At 48.2% G+C, this 11637-nt stretch overlaps 1 protein-coding gene across 8 annotated transcripts in view; it reads left to right on the top strand.

Annotated features, from left to right (window-relative positions):
* The first annotated feature begins 2756 nt into the window (after positions 1-2756).
* Positions 2757-11637, top strand: part of nalcn (sodium leak channel, non-selective) — a 50707-nt gene continuing 41826 nt past the window's right edge. For 4 of the 8 annotated variants that reach the window (XR_009798162.1, XM_061841819.1, XM_061841815.1 and 1 more), the window contains exons 1-3: positions 7853-8535; positions 10118-10258; positions 10591-10773. Coding sequence is in view for 7 of the 8 variants with exons in the window: in XM_061841819.1 (XP_061697803.1) it covers positions 8488-8535; positions 10118-10258; positions 10591-10773 (372 nt within the window). In the remaining variant the exon portion in view is untranslated. Of the gene's footprint in view, positions 2900-7156; positions 7425-7491; positions 7554-7852; positions 8536-10117; positions 10259-10590; positions 10774-11637 lie in introns of those variants that run through there. The other 4 variants (XM_061841814.1, XM_061841813.1, XM_061841817.1 and 1 more) reach the window with 4 other exon arrangements.

Here is an 11637-nt window from a genome sequence, read left to right as displayed (position 1 = left end):
TCTCGTCAAAACCGTAAACGTGCTGCAAATCAGAAACCTGCTGATCTCGAGCAGGTTTATCAGGACAGCGCTGCAGCTTTGAAGAAATCTTGACTGCAGTATCCGTATTTGTGTTGTGTGTCACCATTGTGCCAAATGTTTACTGTCATATCCGTCTTCTTTATCTTAGTATTTGTTTTGTAGTCTTTTAACCTTTTGTCTTGAGAAACTGATAAACAGGATTGCACCGCTAATGTTGACTCAGAACGGGTGTTGGAGTTGCAGCTGGTCACCCAAACCGCTCCCCCCCCCCACCCCCTCCCCCGTACGGGCCAAATTCTGTCCCTTCATTTGCATTTTTAGTCCAGCGGTTGGGTTTAAACGTGACAATTATGTACAACTCTACTACGGCTTTTGTGTGTGTGTGTGTGTGTGTGTAATGCCGTCCGTCCATCAGCAGGGATACCCAGACTTCACTTTCCCCAGCCACTTCTTCCAGCTCTTCCGGAGGGATCCCGAGGTGTTCCCGGGCCAGCCGAGAGACGTGTCCCGGGTCGTCCTCGGGGGTCTCTTTCCGGTGGGACGTGCCCGGAACACCTCACCGGGGGGCATCCGGATAAGATTGCCCGAGCCGCCTCATCTGGATCCTCTCAATGCGGAGGAGCAGCGGCTCGACACCGAGCCCCGTCCGGACACCCGGCGGAGGAAACTCATTTCGGCCGCGTCTCATCATCAAAATTGCGATGATAACCGTACGGTACCCTTTGGAAGTGCCCTGGAGCAAGGCACCCAGCCCGCCATTTCTCTTTTGCGTGCAACACAAACACTGCACGCAGCTGAGGGTGACTTGAATGTCCCCTTGAGGGAGGATAATAAATCTATGAAACGGTGGCATATCTCTGGGGAATGGTACCCAGCACAATTTCCTTCCAAACGCATGAGGTTTCCCCCGTCCCAGTTGACTTTGGCCAATGGGTCGGCCGATGCACACGTAGACAAACAGGCGGCGGTCTCGGTTCCGTACGCGCTATCTGGCAGTTACAAGCACATATTTTTGCACCCTCGCCACATAAGACGGCCGGCTGGCTCGTTTTATTTTCCCGCGGTTACTCGTCTCTGCACTTGTTGTCTACTGCCAGCTGCGATCTGGAAAAAAGAGCTTTCAACTCACTGTGGACTCGAGATCCTGACGCTAAAAACAACCCCGCGTTCGTTATCGTCAAAGAAATCTAGGCAAGGATGTCCGGGAATCGCACGCAAGCAAATATGTACAGTACGTCACATGGCGGCCTCTGACTCGAGTTCTGCTCAAGTTCTTTTGTGCGAGTGGCAAATGGTTGAGATTCCTGGAATGCTTGAGCGCTCCTTTGGGTGCGATTGCTTTCACGTGTGCTTGTTGGACTTGGGCAAGGCCCAAAAAAAAAAAAAAAGTTTTAGTTTTTCTTCTGTAAACTTGAAGGATCGTCTTTTTTATCTGTTTTCATTGGTGCTTTGCGCCGAAGATGTAGAAGTGTCGGGTGCGCCCGTCAACCGAGGGCCAGGAACTAAACAAAGTTGGGGTGGAGTTGTCAGGAACATTTATCAAACGCGCACAAGTCAAAGAAAGCTCAAAGAACGAGAGGACACGCATAAGAACCGATTTTTGGACATGATACGTCGATTACTGTACCTCACTTGGGTTTTGCCAGATCACGTGGCCTGCCGCGCTTCATAGCCACATACTTGTGACAATTATGAATGTTTGAGGTGCGTGAGACACATGTTAAGCTTTCAGCCCGTCTTACTCTTAACAGTGGTCTACTTATTTTTATGATTATTATTATTATTATGTATTCCTTTCCCATATCACTGGAAAAGGTAAGTGGGCACAGGAAGAACATGAAAACTCCACACAAGCCAGGCCGGATTTGAACTCGGAACGTCACAACTGTGAGGCAAATGTGCTAGCCAGTCATCCACAATTCTTCCATTATTATCCATCCATCCATCCATCCATCCATTTTCCCAGCCACTGATCCTCACAAGGGTCGTGGAACTGCTGGAACCTCTCCCAGGAGGCGGGGTACACGCTGAACTGGTTGAAGAACACGTCCAAGTGAAGGCTCGCATGTGTCAAGACGACGATCAGAACCTCATCCGTGCTTTTATCTCGGGTGCACTTGACGATTGTAATGGTCTTCTGACTGGACTCCCCCAAGAGGGCCTTAAAAACGTGCAGCTCCTTCAGATTGCTGCAGCTCAGGTTCTGACCAGAAAAAAAGTCTACGTCCGGGTTAAACACGTTTGCTGCTGCTTTTTGGTGCTGGAAGTCTGGGTTCAGTTCCCATTCAGTGACGGCTTCTACAGTTCTAACAGCATGTCATCTGAGACTGACTGGCGACCAGTTCAGGCTGTCGTCCCCCATTTGCCTGAAATCAACCGGGATAGGCTCCGGCACTCGGACGACACTTGTGAGGATAAGTGGCTTGGAAAATGAAAATGAATGGATTTCTCGCACTCTCTTTTTTTCCCTCTGCTTTCAATGTTTAGAATCTGTTTTTTTTTTTTTTTCCTTTTAATGTTTTTAATCATGTAAAGGACATATTGCGTTGTGCATATATGAATTTGCTTTTCTACGGGATGAGGTTATGAACTACAGACTCACAAAAATACATAAATCACGCTTTTTAAATGCATTGCCGCGAGGAGAGCGGACTCGGTGGGGGGAGGGGGGGGGGGAGGGGTTGCTGGTGCTGTGTTACCATGGAGACGGCGGCGCTGATGAGATTGCAGGCCGCGCGCTCGCGATCGCGCGCGCACGCACGCACGCACGCAAGCAGGCAGGCAGGCGGACGCGCGCCCACCAGGAGGAAGACAGCTGATGTCACGGACGCGACGCCACGCGACGCGACGCGCTGGATGAGGGCCCGAAGCCGCAGCTGTAAGTCCAAAAGTGCCGTTTGACAAATGTCGCTCGCTCGCGGTGCGGCGGAAGTGGAAGAGGAAGCGGAAGCAGATGCAGCCGAGCCTGCTCACTCGAAGGCCGTCGAACGTTTTTTTTTTTTTTTTTTTTTTTTTAAACACCTTCCAAATTCCACTTGGGCGGCTTGCCAGAGGTTCGGACACGTTTCGCAGCCAGCCCCAAAATCCATATTCGTGCCTGCTTTCGAGGCAATGCGGCGCCGACGCGTTTCCATAGTAATCTCCATCTATTGATCCATATCGATCTCAATATGGATGCGCTTTTCCTCATTTGCTCAGGCCACATCGTGTCGTGTGCATCTTTTTTTTTTTTTTTGGGGAGGGGGGGGACTTGTGGATGTTGTGATGATGATGGAGCTGCCCCACTGTTTGCTAGCTATGCTATGCTAACATGTATGCTGCTATGATTAATGTCATAGATTAATTCAACTGCTGTGGTGGACATTTTGTTTGGAACAAAATGCGACAAAATTACACAGCTCTTCCATTTTCTAATTGGACTCGTACTTATACGGTATCTGTATCATTATATTTTTTTATCTGGACATTAGAACCCTTTAAAAAAAATTAACAGTAACAGATTATACACTCTAGTCACTCATGGTACAAAAAAATGTGAAAGAGGCTTTAATATATTTCAACATTAATTAAATACATAAGCTACTTATCTCAATATTTGCTCGACTAACCTTTGCTGTTGGCGACGCATTTGCATGACAGCGCGTAATAAAATGCGGAACTATCTGGGTCAGCGCATGATTCCTCATGTTCAGAAACGAAATAGCCAAATGAAAAAAATACATATCATAAAGTGTCCATGAGGAAATTTAAAAATGCATGCATGCATGGTGCCTTCTATGACTGATCGCTCTGGCTGAGCTTCAGTCGATGAACGGATGTGACTTTTATTTAACTTTCAGGAAATTCCATGTATCATTTATACTGCAGTTATTTTGAAAGGATTTTAATTCGACACTTCAAGCCGAAACTGAGAGTATGAAACAAAGAAATGAAAACAAAGAAATATGAGAGCAAAATTCTTTTGGGCTCCATATCACACAAAAAAATACGTGCTTCCAAAGAGCTGTGATTTTTTTTTTTAATCGGCAGAGGTGCATTCAGTTGACAGATGTCAAGATAACCCTTGTAAGCGCCGTTCGGCGAGCTGTCGTGCAGTGGCAGGTATGAGCGATATGGCGACCTTTTTCTCAAAGCAATACGAGCACTGCCGATTCATTGGTGTTGCCAGACCATTTCTTCCATTAGTGGATAATGGCACTGACTGTGCTTCACTGGAGTCCTATGGAAGTAAATTAGCGCCACCGGGATTTGAATTTGAATTGCCACAGAAAGCAGGATTTGAATTTGAAATGTAAAGTGATCACATTTTCAACGGTTGCTCCAATTCGCTGTATGAAATTCAGTGTCTGTGCCACCAGGCAGGTTTACTTCAGGTCAGAACCGAACACGCAGCCAATCGCGGTGACGCTTTCTTAGTCACATGACGTCAAATACTAAAAAAGTGTAACTGGATTGGCTGAGTGTTCGGTTCTGACGCGAAGTGACCCTGCCTGGTGACACAGACGCTGAATTTTAGACAGCGAATTGTAGCCGGTTGAATTTCAGACGGCGAATTCAAAAACCTTTCGTTAGCTCATGATTTAACAAGGAGAAGCAAATACTTTTTCACACGTTTCCCCCTTATTACCGCAGTTCCGGCCTACAGAGCGGTACACAGAAAGAGTTTAACGCAGGGGTCACCAACGCGGTGCCCGCGAGGCATGTTCTAAAAATACCACAGCTTTAAATTTTGAATCTGACTTGCTTATGTTTTTTACATTTTTAAAATACCTGTAATGTCACATCATACAAAAAATTAAAATGATTAATATTTTACGTATGTATAATGAACTATGACTGAAGCTTGTTGCAAAACAAGTCATGTAGCCCTCTCAGCCTCAAAAAGGTTGACGACCCCTGGGTTAACGCTAGCATTAGCATAGCGTTGGTGCATCGCTAGCGTGAGCGCGGGTTTAGCGTGAGGCTAGCATTAAACACTTTAAACTCTTGTGTACCGTGGCTTATGACCAGGTGTGCTAGCACCACGCTAACGCTAGCGCCGCATAAACCGCAGGGCTGAAAGCGCGTGGAAAAAAGTCGCGGGTTGTAGGCTGGAAATTACAGTAAATAAAATCTTTTTTTTCTCTCTCGCTCTCTCTCTCTCTCCACGTGATACTGAGCAGCCAGGGCAGAGTGTAGCACTTTCAATTCCTGCTATATGCTAACGTCTGGTGGTACTTTTGAGGCGTTAAATTCAGCCCCGTTTTTCCGTAAACTTTGGCGGACAGTCCAAGATTAGTGTTTTTGCACTCCCGACAAGTCGATTGTCCACTTAGAAAAGTGGAGAAAAAGAATCGCCCCGGACCCCCCCCTCCACTCCCATCTCGACTTGCAATGAATGCGATTGCATCCTCCCTGCGAGAAACGTGTCCTCTGTCTCCAAATGGAAAGTTAATTGCAGTTCTCAGCGCCGGTCCTCCCACATAATGGCGGCCAGGCCCTGTGATTTTCTCGTCACTCTTTCTCACATCTCTGTATGTTAAGTGCACTAATCACACACTCTTGATTGTTTCTAAATGTGAGTGCACTTTCCGTGACAAGACAAACAAGGGGAAGGTTTGCCTTTGCACGTTCCCGTTTTGCTTTTGCTTTTTTTACGGAACCCGGCGCGAAACTCGCTAAATTGTCCGAGCGCATTGAGGCGCCGGGACGGATGCTGACGAAAACGCAACACGCGCTTGTTGCGGTCGCCGGGACGGATGCTGACGAAAACGCAACACGCGCTTGTTGCGGTCGCCGGGACGGATGCTGACGAAAACGCAACGCGCGCTTGTTGCGGTCGCCGGGACGGATGCTGACGAAAACGCAACACGCGCTTGTTGCGGTCGCCGGGACGGATGCTGACGAAAACGCAACACGCGCTTGTTGCGGTCGCCGGGACGGATGCTGACGAAAACGCAACGCGCGCTTGTTGCGGTCGCCGGGACGGATGCTGACGAAAACGCAACACGCGCTTGTTGCTGTCGCCGGGACGGATGCTGACGAAAACGCAACGCGCGCTTGTTGCGGTCGCCGGGACGGATGCTGACGAAAACGCAACACGCGCTTGTTGCGGTCGCCGGGACGGATGCTGACGAAAACGCAACACGCGCTTGTTGCGGTCGCCGGGACGGATGCTGACGAAAACGCAACGCGCGCTTGTTGCGGTCGCCGGGACGGATGCTGACGAAAACGCAACGCGCGCTTGTTGCGGTCGCCGGGACGGATGCTGACGAAAACGCAACGCGCGCTTGTTGCGGTCGCCGGGACGGATGCTGACGAAAACGCAACGCGCGCTTGTTGCGGTCGCCGGGACGGATGCTGACGAAAACGCAACACGCGCTGGTTGCGGTCAATCCTTTAAATCTCAGGTGTCAAACTCAAGACCCGGGGACCAGATTTGGCCCGCCGCGTCCTTTTGTGTGGCCCGCACAGGCAAATCACGTGTATCAACTTCCAAGATTTCAAATTGCCATATCATACATGATAACTTAGAGATATTGCACGCATTTTCTGTGTTACCAAGCAACAATAGTTGAAAAACGCAGTACCTATGATTTCTGATTCCCAAACTAGTTCATACATTTCATGCGTCGATATGATTATGGGGTTAACAATTTTTTTATGGTTTCAGTCAAAGTGTAACTCCAGCCCTGCTTTAAATATTCACTGATTTAAGATTTGCAATGTTGTCAAGATTTGTGCGACTTTGGCGGTATTTTTTTTTCTTTTCTCAAATTGTTGTCAACTTTTTGGTCCTTCCAATTGGCAGAGTATCATAACCGGCGTGCATATAATATTAAGTACGGTGTAAAGAAAAGCACAATACTGCATATGGCAACGATAAATGTAAACTACTCGCCTTGTCTGACTCTCTCCTTTTGTTCAAATAAATGTGTAGTTTTTTTGAATGCCGATGAAGTGTACGTTTTACCGAGCATCCCCGACGTCCCAATTTCTCCTCTGCAGCTTTGTCGAAAAAGACTTGTGGGAGGTGTTCCTCTTTTTCTCTGAGAATAACTTGACTTGACTTTGGGTTGCCGGTTTGAAGGCGTCGTCGTGTGTTTTCGCGTCCACTCACTCGCATTCCTCTTTTCTTTTCTTTTTCCCACCGCAGGACACTTTGGCTTTGCTTTTTTTTTTTTTTTTGCATCTGGTCTCTCTCCGGTCGGTCCCTCCACCTGTCACACCTAACCCGGGGATGAACGCACCAATGAGGAGCCTCACAGTGAGTCCCCCCGCCCCCACTTTGCCTTCTCGCCCGGCCGTCTTCCTCCTCCTCGTCCTCCTCCCTACTCGCTCAGCCATCTAAGCCAGCCTGTCGCATCTATGCCTTCATGTCCGACGCGGCGGGCATTCCTGCCTCTCCGAGCCGTTCTGTAGATGTGCGTATAGTGTAAATGTCCGGCATACGAGCCCCGATGTTGACTAACTGTTGTGTGTTATTTGCAGGATATGCCTGATCGCATGTTATGTGCAGTGCTGGAGCAATTTCAGCTTTACTTTTCCCTTTGGTATGTGCGCTTTGTCTCCATTCCGAGTGTCATTTCTTCTTGTGTTCATATGTTTCACACGGCCTCTACACACCCTTTCTGTCACTTTGTGCGGTGGATTTAAAAAGTCAACGCGACCTTTTTGCATCCGCAGCACACACCTACACGCTCAATTAAAAAAAAAAAAAGATGCAATTAGGGCCTCGCCCTCCCATTTTTTTTTTTTTTTTTTTTTTTTGCGCCTGACTCTCACGCCTTTCAGCTGACGCACATTCTCCCGTTCAGACGTCTGACACCCCCACCCCAACCCCCCAAACCGAAAATACCAAAAAGGTGTGATTCGTTGAATTCTGCGAGTGGTTGTAAATCAGGGACCATCAACTTTTCTTGAAACTTGTGAACGCCATCGAAATGGATTTGGAAAATACCACAAAACCTTCTTCGTGGTGGCTCGATGTACGTACCGCTAAGTCTAACGCGCTACACTTTAAAGATGGGGTCAGGAACCTGTGGCTCGCGAGCCATACCTGTTCCCGTTTGGTGGTGGCATATGGCCCCAGGAGCCCTCCTAACGACGTACTATACATGTGATTTCTGTCGTACAAAGAAGGTTTGTCTTAGTGGGGTTGCCGTAGTTAGGTGTGGGAGGCAACGCAAATGAGGTAGAGACAGTTTGGCCTAGTGAGTTGCCGTAGTTTTTGCATGGTAGTCGATGTCCAGAGGTGAGGAAGGGTCCTGCTGCGTGACTAAATTTACAGATGGGGAGGATTCCAAAGCATTCGCAACGTCTTGCCACCTTTGCATGAAGACAAGAACATCAAATGTATAAAAGACAGGCCTTTGTGGGCAAGAAGTGTTCATCATCGTATCGGCCCGACGGCAGATCAAATTGAATTCCGTTCACGATGAACGGATGGAAATCTCAACGCCTGCGTGAAGCGTCATCTGCCGACGTATGAAAAACATTAGCAAGAACCGGGAAGCGCCTAAAGTCACATTCACGGTAGGAAGTACTTCTGTCATCGTTGGTTAGCAACATCGTAACAATGTTATTTCAAAGAATTCAGAGGCTTTATTGTACTCTAAAAGTGTTGGTTTGACATATAAATGCGCAAATACACTTGTCTTTAGTTTTTTTAAATCTTGCATGGCTCTTTTTGAAATTACGTTTTCAAATATTTTGGCTCTCTCAGTCAAAAAGGTTCCCGACCTCTGCTTTGAAGGAACGCCTGTGCTGTTTTTTTTTTTTTTATGAAATAAATCCGATAAAAGTAGCTTACGGTATTTTTCATTTTGGTACGTTTCCGGAATGGCAATTTTTCTCCAGCGACTACGATGTCATCTGTCGATGTTGAGTCATTGGCGTGATGTGGCAGGGACACACGATGGCACGCGGGCGGCGATGAGCGTAAGTGAGCTCCACGGCCGGCAGGTAGCAGAATGGAAGAAACGTCCAGTACGGCCTCGGGAGTATCTAAGAGGAAAAGCGCTTTTAGTCCACGGGGGGAGCGTGCGCCCACATTTTTTTTTTTTTTTTTTTTGTATGGACGGGAGAATGCGTGCAGCCAGAAAAGTGGGCCTTTTGGGAGAGCGTGGCCCCAAGTGCACACTTGCTTATTTATACTTGTGCTGCATGATGATGATGACGCGTGATCTCGTCACACGGTAAGTTGCTGGACGTGCTCCGGTGCGACTACGCTTGTCCCTTTGTCCCATGTGTACGTTGCGGTGGTGACATGATAGTAATCGTGCGTCACGTTGCGAAAGGCAATTCTGTTCTGGCATATTTTTTCCCCCTCTTGATGTAAAAAAACAATAATTCCGGCATTTCCCAAAGTAGTAGCGCCTGCTCGAATAAATGATGAAAACAACTCCAGGAGGTACGTCTGTCGGTTGATGTAATTTCCGTGACTTCGCCTGCTCCTCTTGAATAAAATCAAACACCGCATATGGAATATTGGCTGCAGGAGTCCACGTGAGTGATGAAATCCCTCCTTTTGATGCGCAGACTTCAAACGACAACAAAAAGGCTAGTAGCACCTTTGCTATGTCGGTGACATTGGCCTCGCTCCAAATAAATGTGATTTTTCCTTCAAAAATCAATGATAATATATGTCTGTAATTACCTTGACGAGTCACCTGATCAGGAGGAAACTTCGTTAGATTGGACGAACAAAAGAGAATTCAAATGTTATTGTCGGACAATATGGATCGTGCTGTGATAATTAAGAAGGCCACGCCCTCCTTACAGTCTATAATAGTCATATTTTGATATATCCTGTACATGGATGAAGTTGCGGAAACCTCACCGGAAGTCGCAAGGCAAGAGCAATCGCGTGCATCCTGATGACGATGACGACGATGGTTATGATTTTACATGAAGGAAACAATTGGATGAAGTCAAACGCCGTCAACGCGCTCAACCGTGTCGAGTCGGTGCCGACGTGCCTCTGAGCTCCACTTTCATTACGTTGGGACAAAGTCCGCACGACGGCGTCGGGACTTGGAACGCCGATACGGCAAGCGGCGGTCTCGCGGGTGTCGCTTTGGTCACTGGCGGGGGTCTGCCCCGCTCTCTCTGTCAGATCCACTCTCTGTATAGCACGGCGAGCCCCAGCATGCTAAAGAGGAAGCAGAGCTCCCGGGTCGAGACCCAGGCCATGACCGACTTCGGGCCCGACGAGACTCTCGCCGACAGCGCCGACATCTTCTGGATCAACAAACCGGTGAGCGCGCTTCTGTCGACTCATCGGTGACCCGGGCTGACCGGCAGATCGTTTCTTCTCACGTGAACCTACGTGAAGCTTCCTCGGGAAATCTTTATGAACTGTATCGTTGCTGTTTCCGTTTCCAATTTCACACGCTTAGCTGTAAAGAGGAGTTACGCACCGTGTTAGCAACGAGCGTAAAAAAATGCCTCAGATGCAAAACGATGCCTTTCGGCGATCTCGTTACGTATGACCTTTTTCCAAACTTTGGATTTTAGCTGTCTCCGTTTCCATTTTTTAACGTACAAGTCGGCAAAGCTGAGAAACGGCAATTTGCGCGTGTCGTGCAGTGGGTGCACACGCTGCTGCGAGCCTGCGCCATCATCAGCGTCATCTCGGTGTGCATGAACACCCCCAAGACGTTTGAGCACTACCCGCCGCTGCAGTATGTGACCTTCACGCTGGACACGCTGCTCATGTTCCTCTACACGGCCGAGATGATCGCCAAGATGCACATCAGGGGAATCATCAAGGTAGCCGCCCGCCGCTAGCACCTCCGCTTAACGGGGACAAACGGATGTATTTTTCTTCCAAGTTCAACCTTGGTGGTCGGTCGCCATTAAAATTGATGTGCATGAACACTGCACAGCATCTTGCTATCATGAAATTGCCCACTCGACATCCGTCGCTCCTCGACTTGGGCATCGTTTGAATTTGGGTGATTCCGGTTCCTCATTTCGATTCCTCTTTCAAACAATTCTCAATGCCAAACCTTAATGGGCCTTTTCCGACCTGTCAATCACTCGTACAATAATAGCCAATCAGATAGCCGCGTTGTCTTGACACGCCCCTGCCGCCGTGTTGTCCCACAAGCGACGCTGGTTGCCAGTAGCGTGCGCTTGGAAAAGTTCACGTTACGAAGAAAATGGTCGTCAGATGCGCTTGGGGAACGTGCAATTCTGATGAAAGATATCCCGCTCGCTTGATTCATTCTCCAAAGCCTAAAAACACAGTTGACGAAGTGTCTACGATGGATTGAGGCCCGCGGAAGAGCGCACGTACAACTAAATGTGGACAATGTCAACAGACGCGAGGCTGTATGTTCGAAGGGAAGTGAGGGAGAAATATCTTCTCTGAGTTTGATTGAAAGTATTATCAGTGCAGGAGAACAACTTTCACTTTGTAAGCGTATCACTGACCTGCTGAATGAAGTGTGTCAGGTTTAAAGCCGAAGAGTCAGGTTAGGGATACGTAAATGCGCCGTGTCATGCGAGAGAAATGTCCGTTTGCCCGTTTGCATCACATCAGACCTTTAAGGCAGAGCGTTGGGTTCCATTAGCAGCCAAGTCAAACTTGTTCATCTGCTGACTACGGTACTGACCGAGTTCATCAGTTCA

Source organism: Syngnathoides biaculeatus, chromosome 14, assembly GCF_019802595.1.
Source record: "Syngnathoides biaculeatus isolate LvHL_M chromosome 14, ASM1980259v1, whole genome shotgun sequence".
Taxonomy (NCBI): domain Eukaryota; kingdom Metazoa; phylum Chordata; class Actinopteri; order Syngnathiformes; family Syngnathidae; genus Syngnathoides; species Syngnathoides biaculeatus.
The sequence above is the reverse complement of the archived record's forward strand: the minus strand, read 5'-3'. Positions and strand labels throughout refer to the sequence as shown.